Source organism: Oreochromis aureus, linkage group 8 (genome assembly GCF_013358895.1).
Source record: "Oreochromis aureus strain Israel breed Guangdong linkage group 8, ZZ_aureus, whole genome shotgun sequence".
NCBI classification, from domain to species: domain Eukaryota; kingdom Metazoa; phylum Chordata; class Actinopteri; order Cichliformes; family Cichlidae; genus Oreochromis; species Oreochromis aureus.
In genome coordinates, this window is record NC_052949.1 from 21,342,632 (window position 1) to 21,356,149 (window position 13,518).

The window sequence follows — 13,518 nt, forward strand, 5'->3', positions numbered from 1 at the left end:
GGGGAAAAAAGGGCAGCCAAAATCCAAAGAAGAGCTTTGAAATGTCTTTCAAGAAGCCTGGAGAACTATTCCTGAAGACTACTTTAAGAAATTGCAAGAAAGCTGCTGAAGAGAGCTCAGACTGCGATGAAAAATAAAGGTGGTCATACCAAAGATTGAATTTCAAACTCATTATATTTACAGTATTCTGTGAATCTTTGCACGTTTCAATAAATTGCTGCACTTATTTCCAATTTGTTATAAAATATAAAGAAATTGGAGATGCTTAAAACATTTGCACAGGACTGTATAAAGTAATACTTTAGTAGAAATAAATGGGATTAAAGTCCCAGATTTATGAGAGCAAAACATGGAAGAATAGAGGCTGAACCACCAATAAAGAGGGAATGCTTATCATATATGAGGAGGTGCAATAAGATATTGTCTGTTTCAATAATATCAATGCATCTATCAATATCACAGTTCTGGATGCTGAAATGTTATCAGCATGTTGTTTTCTCATAAATATGAAGAAAATGCTAAGCAGAGGTGTTTAATTCAACCCTGCAAAGTGATGCAGTGGCTCCTTGTTGACTCTTGAGAGTTCATCTCTAATCGCCATAAAACCACAAGAAGTAAATGAATTTCATTATCTTCGGAGGCAGCCTGGTCTTTAAGCTAAGCTAAGCTAATTAGCGTCTTATGAAAGCAATGACAATCTTCTCATCTAACACTCGCCACATTAGCAGTGAAACATGATTGCCCAGACTGAGAGATCATATCCTGCAAAATACACTGGTCTCTTTTGTAATGCAGCATAACTTCACTGGTTAAGCTTAAGGTCAAGGAGTACCTCGGACAATCAGAGCGAAAGCTAACAAACAAATTTCCCACAGATGACTGTTTTTAACAAGGAGCAGGAAGGGCGCCGAGGGTCGCTACTATATCTGGACCCGAGCAGTGAACTCTATATTGGGGAGGTCTGGCAGTCAACAGAGCCACACACTCTAAAATAAACACACGCTCGTACCAAAATGATCCAAACAGCAACAGCAATCCATCCAAGCCAGCCTTCATTAAACTGGTCCACCCAAGTTCTAATTATAGGATTACAGAGCAGCCAGCAGGACACAGCGAGGGCCTCTGGTTGGATGCCGCCAGATCACTGTACCTAGTGACCCAGGTATCCACCCACAAGCACACACACATATACACACACTCCTGCTCTAACCTCAAAACACTCATTTATACACTACCCATTTTTGTCCTCCTCTCCACAGGACTCGGGAGTCTGAAGTCACCCAAACCAAACAAGACATACACCTGGTAAGTATAGTGCTGACTGTGTGACTCCTAAACAGACTTAAAAATAACCCCAAAGGTAGAGCAAGCAAGGAGAGTCAGTACCAAAGTGTGATAGCAGAGCGTAGTAGACTGGGTCAGGAGATCTCTTTTCAATAACATCTTATTATAGCCACAGACAGTCTGGGCTTTTAAGATGTTTTAAGTGATGCCCCCAGAGTAGAGGTATCACCATTTACCAATCTTAAAGGGGAAAGAAGCATCCTCTCTTTACTACTTTCCAGATTTTTTTAGGCAGCTTCTTTTATTTCTTCTTCCTCTCATTTTTGACTCATCCCTTAGGGGTCAGATAAGTAAATGAGCTGCAGGCTCCATGATTATTCACACTAAACAGTTTACAGACTTTAAACTTTCATGGGTTCTAAGCTTTTATACAAACACGACAGTGATGGAGTGTTAGGATGTTGGTTGCTAATCTCACTGTAAGATAATGTATGTTTTAATGTAATGACAAGATTCAGTTTAAATGGTTGATTCCTATAGATGTTTATGGTGACATTTGACTGTGACATTTGGCATGGTATGGATGTTCAGAATCAACTATGGCAGCTTTGGTGAGCTTTTCACTGCATCATCTTCAGTCTAAATTTCAGTTAGGTTTCACTAATGTTAAATAAATTATTAAAGTTTGCGCACATAAGAACCCAGAGCTCTTAATTAGCAAATACTAAGATGCTAACATCTAAACAATGTCCATTCTTAGCTTCACAGACCTGCTGGCATGGCTCTAGTCTAGTTTCCAGTGCAAAAAAGAGAGAGTGTTAGTTAAATCAATTCAATTCAATTCAATTTTATTTATATAGCGCCAAATCACAACAGCAGTCGCCTCAAGGCGCTTTATATTGTACAGTAGATACAGAGAAAAACCCAGCAATCATATGACCCCCTATGAGCAAGCACTTTGGTGACAGTGGGAAGGAAAAACTCCCTTTTAACAGGAAGAAACCTCCTGCAGAACCAGGCTCAGGGAGGGGCGGGGCCATCTGCTGCGACCGGTTGGGGTGAGAGAAGGAAGACAGGATGAAAGACATGCTGTGGAAGAGAGACAGAGATTAATAACAACAAATCAAGCTGAGCCAATCCACATCAGCTGACAGGCTGATTCATTCACATTCACTGTGCTTCTGCAAGGTGCTTTGCAACCCACCCCAGCTCCTCCCTTCATGCTGTCTCATGTCTGTTATTATTGATGCCTGCCCTGTTCTGTGATGGGTTATTATAGGTCCTCTTCTAGGAAATAACAGTGTGTGTGTGTGTGTGTGTGTGTGTGTGTGTGTGTGTGTGTGTGTGTGTGTGTGTGTGTGTGTGTGTGTGTGATGGCTAATGAACAAACATGAGCCTGTAAAGCAGAACTAATGCTGTCTGAATGAGGAATTGTTAAAAACACTAAGGAAAAGCTCAACTTTTATTAGTTGCTTTTTTTGCCACTACAACTGCAGTTATAAAAATACATTAAAAAAAACAGTATTTAGGCAAGACAGCGTACAAAACAACTTCACATTGGGCAATAATAAGTTTTACTGCAGTCTGTGAACACACACACACCAACAGGAGGTTGGCTGCAGCTCACTGAACATGCTGTCACTATCTCTAGATTGAAGATTCAAAAAGGCTTTAGTGCCGTTGTACTGCAGTGCAGAGACAACAAAATTAGGCATCCCGTGGTTCTCCGTTTAAAAAAAAGAAAAGCAGACAAAATAAAAAGAGACATAAGTTAAATGGCAAAAAAAGAGCGATTTAAAAGTAGCAATAAAAATTTGAACAGTTGTAAACTATAAATACATAAATACACGGGGGGTGGTCACTGATTCGGGAGCCTAACAGCTTGGGGGGAGAAAAAGCTGCTCAGCGTGCTTGTGGTGTGTGAGTGCAAAGTCCTGTAACATCTGCCAGAGGGGATCAGTTCAAAGCGGGTGGTGAGTGGGGATGAGTGGGGATGAGTGGGGTCTCCAGTAATCTTAGACTCCCCTCCTCTGACATCCAGACAAGTAGATTTCCTCAACTGTAGGCAGCTGTGTACCACACTGCAAATCCCTGTGGTCCTGCTTAGTGCAGCTGCCGTATACCAGTGCAGTGATGTCCTGAGTCGGCACGCTCTCCGCTGTGCATTGGAAGAAATTAAGGTGGAGATCTTATGAAAGTTTGATTCTCCATAAGTAAAGGTTTTGTTGTTAGCTGTGTGCACTCCAGTGGTGTTCGCTACCAGCAATCTAAAGCTGGAGACTCAGATCAGTTCTTTTCTTCTGCCACTGTGATCCACTTGTTCCTTCTGGTATTGAGGGCTTAACAATGCCCTCTGCAAAAATTTTATGGTGTTTGTTGCATGGATGGCTTGGCAGCCACAGGTAAAGGTCTCATACAAGAGCAGGCCAGCGTGCAGGGTGATCCGCAGCGTCTTTGGAAAAAAAACTCCACCAGCTGGAGATGGCTGGGGTCAGCTGTAAAGTCTCTCAGCCCTCGAGGGTCACTTAATGTCTTCACATCTGACTGTTATTGAAGCATGACTGAACACCTCTAAACAAGGAGCTCAAACCCAGTACTGGACTTCGTCGTGTCTCCGGCAAGACGCATGACACGTGTGAAGTGGATGGATGAACACACACCACACACAAACACAGCCCTTCATTTATTAGTTTAATTTATGGTGCTTTTTGTATATGGAACAGGAGGACAACAGGTAGTTTTAGCTGTCAGGTCAGTGACTGTGATAGTGCTAAGTATGAGAAAAAAAAACAGCCCACTTTAGTTTACCATCTTGTCATAATTATTCATGGAGGAATACACTGCATATTTTGTAAATACGCTAATGCTTGTGTAGAGGTACTGATCTGTAAAGGGCTGCCAAGATGTGCTTTTTTAAAAGCCCCCAGGCATCATCTTGAGGAACAATGAATTCTCTATGAATATTACATTTCTTACAAATGAGATGCCAATTATTTTTTTTATCAACAACTTCCATCCCTCTGTAACTAAGAACAAAGTGATGATCACAAAGAGAACACACATATCTCGCATACACCCTTAATATGCAATCAAGCAAAATGTCAAGCTTGCTTTGTGCTGACACCCACAAGTGATAATTGTGTAAACAAAAAGCTCATCATTCATTCAAATATTATAGGGAAATAGATGAAAAGGGATAACAAAAGAATACAACCCGCACCGAGAACAGAAGTGTATTGAAACTGAAAGGAGAGCGCTGCGTTGGGTGTGAGCCATTCAGAAGCTATCTGATTATTTTAAAAATTTCACCAGCTCTCTTGGGATTTTTTTCTAACCTAAGATATTATTGTAGTAGTTTAAAAGTGTTTGTGTTTACAGATCTGACTCCCAGGCTGGGCAACTGTTAATGGAAGGCGAGGAGGGTGGGGGCTGAGAGGAGGGGAAGAAGACGAGGAGGAGGGTTGAGGAGCGAGAGGAGCAGCGAAGATGGCGTGAGGCTTATTGGGGCCAACAGAGGGCATTGTTATCTATAATATCCATTCACATGTGCCGTATCAGATGCAGCGAGTGCGGCGCTTCTCAGAGATGGAAATTAGTCTTGTTCCCCACTCAGCCCTGGTCACACCAAGGGCGCATCAGACAAATGAATTTATGCAAACAATACATATGCAACGCTGACGATACAGAGGGTCGTGCGAATGGCTGAAAGAGTGGTGGGATTTGAGAGATCCGCCTGTCAGTTTGTGATTCAACCTGATCTCACTTCTGTCCACATAAAACTAAAAAAACTGTCAGCATTTCATTTCCGTGCAGCTTCAGGGTGACTTTCACGTTTTGGCTGCTCCTGGCATGAGAAAATCACACAATGACTACAACAAACTAAAGCCAACAATAACAAATGATAACAAATCTTACATAGTGCATGTTGATATTTTCATGTTTTTTTGTACAATTTTTGTGCATTAACATATTACAATAGTCATCTCAAAGCACTTTATGTCATAAGGTAAAGACCCAGAGAAAACGACTTCATATGAGTGAGCACTGGGGAAGGCAAAAGTGGGAAGGAAAAACCCCCTTTTAACAGGAAGAAACCCTCAGGGAGAGGCAGCCCTGCTGTGAGCAACTGGAAGTGAGTGGAGTAAGAAAGGACAAAGACAGGCTGTGGAAGAGAACCGGAGGTTAATAACAACTAATGATTCAATTTAAAGTGGTGCATAAACACATAGAGAGTGAAGAAAAAATATACAGTGATTCATGGGATGCTTCAAGCAGCCTAGGCCTTTTGCAGCCTAACTAAGGGAGGATTCAGGATCACGTGATCCATCCCTAACTATATGCTTTATCAAAAAGGGAAGTTTTAAGCCTAATATTTAAAGTAGAGAGGGTGTCTGTCTCCCGAATCCAAATAGAGAGCTGATTTCACAGAAGAGCGGCCTGAAAGCTGAAGGCTCTGCTTCCCATTCTACTTCTAAATAGCCCGGGAACCACAAGTAAGCCCACTGCCTGAGAGCTGATGATGATAAGGTACTATGATGGCCTGATTATTTAAGACCTTGTATAAGAAGAGAAGGATTTTAAATTTGATTCTGGATTTAACAGGTATAGAAATCTAGAAAAATAAAAATAATTAATAAAAAAAGTTCCCAGCCTATAATGGCTCCATTCATTTGATACACCCTTTTCTGTAAGAGTGTGAGACATAATCCAGCACGGATCATATCTTCTTTTCAAAAGTGTTTTAAAATACTTTCGTTTAATCTAGTGTGCCATGAACAAAATCTGTCTAGAAGTAAGTCTTGCACCTGGAAGACATCATGGCAACGCCTGTGGGCAGTTATTTCAGGTTATCAAGGCCAAATCTGTACTTAAATGAATGGAAAGAAACATAACTTTTATATTAGCAGACATAACACCATCTTATACCACTTAAAACTACTTAAAAAGTGTGCCAAACCCATAAGCGCTACTTCAAATGTGCAAATGTGCTCAATCTAGATCAAAATGCCGTGCTTATTTGTGTTAAGGTCACAGCAGGCCATTAAAAGGTAAAAAAAGACCCAAAATACACTTACCAACATCTTTAGTAAGATGACGAATAGATATATGAAACCTCATAAACATGCAGGTGTTAGCACAACAACACGACATGCTCATAATTTTCCTCTGGTGGCAGCTGATTGGCTGTTGTTTTGCTATTCAGCATTCTTTGAGCGTCTCTGTTATTTACAATGCAATAAAACCTAACAACAAAGATAAAAGGCTTGTTTTGATATAGATCTTTGTTTTATTTTATTTATTAATTTTGTTCTTTACATGAAATCGATAAAACGGTAGAGCTGCTAAGAAAATGAAAACATCATTTCGACTTGAATCCCCTCGCCCCTGAATTGATTTGGTAGACTTTGTACAGTAGCGAAGCTCACTCTTCACTGCGATAGTCCAGATAGGAGCGCGGCTCACGCTATCTCAGTATCTTCTGAGCGATCTCGCTGAGAGACACTGTGAAGTGTAGAGGACATAAATCTTATGTATTTACGACCTTTGCTGTAGTCAGCTATCTGTTAGGATACCCAGCCCCTCTACTTCTCCTGATCTTGTCTGTGCAAGGTCTAGGTGCTTTTGATAGTGTTCCCACATGGCATGTGATAGTGGATGGTGTTTCTCAATCACTCTGTTGCATCATAGGTTGTGACTGAAAGCACGCCAGTCAAAAACGAGTTTTGTTTTCTTTTCAGACAAAGGCTGAAATTTGACACTAGAAATCCCAAACTTAGGTGTCTTTGTCTGGCTATTGTTATGTTGTTGATTTTTTCTTGTTCTTGAGTTGTGCTTTGTTTGTGTTTAAACTCGAATTTCAGCTCAATAATAGAGTGAGGCCAATAATTGGGTGTTGCAAATTGTCATCTCACAACAGTCCACTTCTATTACCACAGCTCAAGCGCTAATGTCCTGCGACAGCACAAAAATAAGTAAAGAAAAATGTGGTGACACATCACCCCCCCACCCCTTACACACACACACACACACACACAAAAAAAAATGAAAGAGTGGGAGAATCAACCATTCCTTTGGATTCCAATTGAAGGGCTCAGCCACAATTGCGCATGACAGGCCAGGCCTCGCGAAGAACCACTGACCCATCGACTGCCGTGATCCATGTCTGACTGACATCGATACACATTCATCTCTGCTTGTTTCACCTCAGGCTAGTGGGCCACAGGCTGCAGTGGCTGGCACGAGATCTGGGCGGACAACAAGCATCACTTTGTCTTCGGCGCTGACGCCATGACTGATATCAAACACCACAGAGGCCAATCTGTGATCTTTTGCTTTGTTTTGAATCAGCCACTGTTTAAGGGGGCCCCAAAATGTCACTGGTCATTGTATCTTATATTGGTTAACCCTCCATTACTCACTAATATAGGGGTAGGTCCTCCTTAGGGTCCTCCAGGGGAATTACAGCAATCTTATATGTGACACAATAGACAATGCTGCGGGGATAGGTGCACAAATCCATTGTTAGTGTCTTTCTTCCTGCTTCCTCCTTAGTGTATCTCCAGCACACAAACACACACACACAAACACACACACACATCAGATTAGCAGAGATCTCTACACTGTTGTTTTAATTTTGCCTCTATAGCAGCTTCATTAACATTCACAACTAATGCTTTGTTCCACTGGGTAAATTCCCGTGCAGAGCCTTTCTTAAGCCATCTCCACTTTCATTTCTTATGAATCAGTGTTAGTGCAGCAGCCACTGCCATCAACCTCCCCCCCTCCCTCTGTCTTCTGGGCCCTTTTTAATTATAAACCAATCTAGAGAGGTAATCACAGGCAGCATGATTAGTTACCCATAAACATATGCATATATGACATATAGTAGTTTATTGCTTCTTTTCACCTATTTACAGCCACTGGGAAGGGTGGAGGAAGCCTTAATGTCGCTTCAATTAGCCATAAAGACGAAACATTACTCAGCTGGCCAAATAGTTTGGCCAAGAGAAGAAGAATCTCTCATTTCAGTATTTAGTAAATGGGCTTTTTGTGGTATGCTATATAGGTCTGAGGTGAGGGCAGCAGGAAAGCAAGGAGCCTGTTCATTTTTCTTTACTGCCAAAGTCATTTCTTTGCCTTCAGAATGCAGCGCTGAAAGGTGCTTTGTGGTTTTCATTTCATGCAGCCTTTAAACATTATTGAAGATGCGATTGCTGCTGAGTGGCAGCAGTGGAGGATGGAACTGGATCCTCAGACTGATGAGCGGTCTAATAGGCCTGTCTAATGTATCATCGATGGATTGAGTGCCGTCTCGGAGGAGACATTTCAGAGGGATTCCAGCAGATGAATTTCAGATTTAAAGATAAATAAATAAATAAAATAAAACGCTTTGCTGCTGCGTGTGAGCCAGCCTGGATATTGGCCAGGAGAAAGACGCCCTCTTCTTGCGCAGCCGGGATGTGCAATGAGGATTTATTCCAAGAGGAATACAGACAAGCAGTTATATGCTTCACATGGTCTCACTGTCCGCCCCCCTCTCTCTCTCTCTCTCTCGCTCTCCCTCCCTCCCTCTCTCACCCTCTCTCTCCCTCCTCAGCCAATCTGTGCACTGTGACGCTGCGCAAAGGCAGGATCTAGCCTCGGCTTCATCATCATATTTAACACACCCACCCAGATTCACACATTCTACAAGAGGTGCGTTCTCTTGTCCCGCTGTACTCCTAAAGGTTGCCCGGCCCCGGGAGGGAGGGAGAGTTCGGTCTCCTGTTACCTTACTCCTTTGGCTCGCCTCTGGTGGTTTGACGGCTCTCGATGTGGCAGAATTACGCATCCCGGATCGCTTATAGGTGAATTGGAGCAAACACGGCGACTACTTCCCGGGGACTTTCCCCCAGAAACAACACTTAAATGTGAAGAGCTGCACTTCTCGTGTGTCTGTTCCGGGCTGACGTCCCGGCTAAACCAGGCCACTCTTCCTTGCGCAGGCTGGTCGGTGAGATCGATGCGCGCTGTCGGACCTCTCGGGCACCGACGTTTAGCGGATCGTTTTCTCTTCTTGTCCCGGCTGCTTCACCCGTCTTGTAACCTGCATTCCCTCTGATAATTTTACTGGCTGACAAGGAAAGGAGACCGGGGCCAGTGCGAAGAGGATGAGGCTTGACCAAATCGACCGCTGGTCTGAAGCGACTCGACCTGTTTTACCTGGACTCTTGCGGATGATTTGGCGCTTCGGGGATCTCGCCTAAAACCCACAAGCAGGACTCTGATGTTGAAAATACAAAGGCTGAACACTGAATCCTTTACTCAAGACGGCAAGCGAAGATGGGTCCTACGTGTTTAATGTGTATTTCATTAGATTGGCGTCCAGTCTGATAAACATCATCAGCGATGTAGTCAGCCTGTTCATCTGCGTGCTGATCATTTGCAGTAAGTACTCACATCTACTCAAAAGGGAGACCATGAAGATGATACTCCTGCGCAAATTCCGGGTTTTGATCCTCATGGTGTTCCTAATTGCATGCTCCATGCACATCATGATAGACTTGTTACCAAAGCTGGAGAGGCACGGCAGCACCGGCTGCTCCTGCTCGCACACGCCTAGCGAGGAGCCAAAGAGCTGGGGCAAGCAGGGTTGGCCTAACAAGCACAGTCTGCGGATCCTCCAGGACTTCAGCAACGAGCCCAGCTCAAATGTTTCCTCGCACTCCCTGGAGAGGGTCCCGGTTGCAGGAGATAAATCCCAAGCTTTCAGGAGACTTGACCATCAGGGCCAACGTAGTGACAGGAAGAGGCAATTCATACAGGACGCCGGGGTGACCAAGAACGTGCCGGCTAAAGGTTCAAGGCTGTCAGCTCTGTATGACCATCCCTTGTATAAAACGTCGCTGCCGCCTTTGACAGACGAGGACACGCTGTTCAACGTCAACACAGACATTAGATTTGACCCCAAAGCAGCAGAGGATCAGGCATGGTAAAGTGTTTAAAGCCAAACTTTAATGCAACAAAACATACAAATAAATATTTCATAATTTCTTTGAACATTACAGTAAAGTTCAGTCATGTGCAATAATACAGTAATAACATTACCAGCAACAGGAATACTAATAATAACAATCTCTACCTCTCTGTTCTCTCCTTGTCCCTCTTCTTCTCTTCCAGGGCTGGGGAGAGCAACATAGACGAGTTCAGCCCGACTGGGGAGCTGACAGCCGATTCCTACCCCAACTGGCTCCGCTTCCACATTGGGATTAATCGATACGAGCTGTACTCCAGACACAACCCGGTCATCGATGCTCTCCTGAAGGACCTGGCTACCCAGAGGATCACCAGCGTGGGTGAGTCATATAAATCAGCACAGGGGGGCAGCTTGATCGAAACAAAAACCAGCAGGTGGGCTTCAGCGAACAGATGGAGGGTCAAAATTACATTTGGTCTGAAGACACCATGTTGACACTACAGAAAACGTTTCTCACTTATTTTCGGCTGACACGCGTCACTGCAGCGTGTGTGGATTAAATCTGTGCATTTTGCAGCTGAAGGTGAAACAGCTCAGCCACTTTTCCGGTGTCATTTGGTGAACCGCTAAAACGAGATTATAGGGAGTGCGGTGTCTTACTTCAGAACAGGCTGATAGGCCAGTGTCTGCTGATGGACACAGATACCGATTGTTGTGCTCACGGTTTAAAACCTGTGCAATCCAATAAAGATATCTCTTGTGATGACTGGGTCAGCTCACCCAATCATCACAAAGATGTCTCATTTTTAATTACAGTTTACACAGTTCTCCTCTTTCCTGGCATTTTAAAATAATGACCTGTTATTAAATGGCTTAACTAGTGTGGACAGTGCCGATAAGCAAACACATCAGATGCCGATATTGCTGGTGAGAAAATTCTAAGTACAGTTTTTAAGTCCTTCCTTTCTGAATGTTAAGCTAGCACAAAAATTGATATGTTAAGAAACAAGAAAACTCTTTTGCTTTCAGGTTAAGAAGGCCAACATCGACCGATGCTGATGTCTTTCCACAAACATTTACAGAGCTTTAACCTAAATAACCTCTTTTTCAGCAAGAGCACACACTTTCTAAATATTTATTTAAGTGTATGCGTGATGATCCTCTGGACTTCTATTATACGTGTTTAAGTTTTGCAATTTCAAAACCATGATCAGAGTGGATAGAAAATAATCTTACAGGAGCAGATAAAGCTTCAAGGCTGCTTGTTGGGATAAAAACGAAGCCTAGTTGCAACTGAAGTGCCTTTTATTGATCATCACTTTTCAGTCGCTGCATGCTGAGCCTGTTGAACTGACTGCTCTGTAATGCTCAGCTCTGATTCCCTCTACACTACTGGGTGGAGTTATTATGTGAACAACTGTTTAATACCACCTGAAGCGGAAAAAGGGACGAGTGTATCTTAAAGTATTTCATCGGCGAGGACCTGCGAAAGTGGCACAAAGAGTAGCCCAAAGTACAGCAAGCCGCACAAAACAAATTTCATCTGCATGCTCGCGTAAGCAGCCCAAGTTGGGCCGGCGGTTGTGAGGAGGGGCTGCTAACTGACTGCGAAGCGTGCTCCTCGATCTCAAAGTTGTACACACAAGCGAGCTGCGGGCGCCGAATCTGATCAGCTCGCACGCTCCCGCCTCACAAGGCTGAAGGTATAATATAACACCCCGGTCTCTTCTCATGTATTTCCACAAAAGCGTCGCAGTGGAATACATCAAGCCCGAGAGAACACCTGGTCTCGATGCAAATCACACAGCTACACTGCCGTTTAAATCAAATCAAACTCAGACTTTTTATTTGATTGGCAGGTGGGCCGTAAACCTAGCAAGCGGCAGAGAACCCCTAAATACTTGAAGAAAGTGTCAGTAGATACCTGATAGAGGTGATAATGTGTTGGGTCATCTGCCTATACTGAATCTAATTCTTTCTTTTTGTTGTTCCTTCTTGGCTCAGTCTAGCTTCTGCATTCCAAGAGTGCTTGTTGACTTAAGGTCTCCTATCATTGGCTCGCTGTAAAAAGGTAGATTTCCAGATTTCAGGTTTTTCTGCCGGTGACTAAAATGTAAGTGGTCTGCAGCAAAGATTAAAAAATTGTTGGGGAGTGCTGTATGCTTATGAAACTAGCCTTCATGCAGCATAATTTTCTCAGATTTCTCTCCCTCTTGCTTTCTGTCTGTCGGCCTGGGTGGATAGCGGAAGCAGTTCTCAGCATCTCTTGCCAGCTAAATACATGGTGGCTCAGTAATTACAGAGTCTTAGCACAGGCCTCAGGCAGACTACCAATAGAAGCCAACAGCAGTCATCTATTATCTCAAATTCGGCATAGGAGATCTTGGATGTATTATATGAAGACCGAGCATGCAAAAGAAGACGATATCGAAGCTGATAGGATGAACCTGTAAGCTCACAGCCCGAGCAGAGACACAGGTAAACACTTTGCAACACGGAGGCTCAGTGAATACGGTTTGCTCGCTGAGAGTCGAAGCTGAAACATTATTTTCATGGCCCCTTGCATGCATGAGTTCCTAGCGACTACAGTCAGGGGTATCCATTATTTGAGATATCCCAAATGTCTGCACAAGCACACACACAGCTTTGCACAGCAGCAGGTGGGGGGGCAGATGGACACTGATCTTTCTGCCTCTATTTTTCTGTAAACAGTCTGCTTGTCGTCATGATTCATGTATGTAAATATAAATGAACACATTGATAGAGGAGGTCGTTCTCTGGCAACGCGCCACCGAAAAACAGCCTCCAGTCGATCAGTGTGTAGGAAATAACGGGCACTCTGTCATCTCTGCTCCTTTTTTTTTTTGGTGAATTTCAGTGGGTTTTCTGCCTGTCATTCTGGCACCAGCTAGTCCCACGAGGGCCTTTAGACTGCATTATCGTGTTCAAAAAGGGAGAGAACATGAAAGATGGAAGGATGAATAAAAAAACACAAAGACACACACACAGAAACAGAGGGATAGACCCCCCCAGAGAATACTGGGGGGGAGAGTAAACAGCAGAGGAGCAGCGAGCGCTGGGTGTCCTTCACCCTCTCGCTATCCTTTCCCATCAAACAAACACTGTGACATCAGCTCTCGGTCTTTTTGGAGTTCAAGCACACAAACATAACTGGCTTAGAAAAGACACATCGCCACCACTCGTGTATGAGCTTACATATGCAGCGGGGCTCTTCACTTAAATAGCAGAGGAGATTGATGTTTCTGCTGTGCTGTGAG

The 13,518-nt window shown here is 43.5% G+C and overlaps 1 protein-coding gene across 1 annotated transcript in view; it reads left to right on the forward strand.

Moving 5' to 3' along the window:
* The first annotated feature begins 8,968 nt into the window (after positions 1–8,968).
* fam20cb (FAM20C golgi associated secretory pathway kinase b) overlaps positions 8,969–13,518 on the forward strand; it is a 56,099-nt gene continuing 51,549 nt past the window's right edge. The window contains exons 1-2 of the mRNA XM_031739668.2: positions 8,969–10,255; positions 10,444–10,619. Coding sequence (XP_031595528.1) covers positions 9,744–10,255; positions 10,444–10,619 — 688 coding nt within the window. The 5' untranslated portion in view covers positions 8,969–9,743. The remainder of the gene's footprint in view (positions 10,256–10,443; positions 10,620–13,518) is intronic.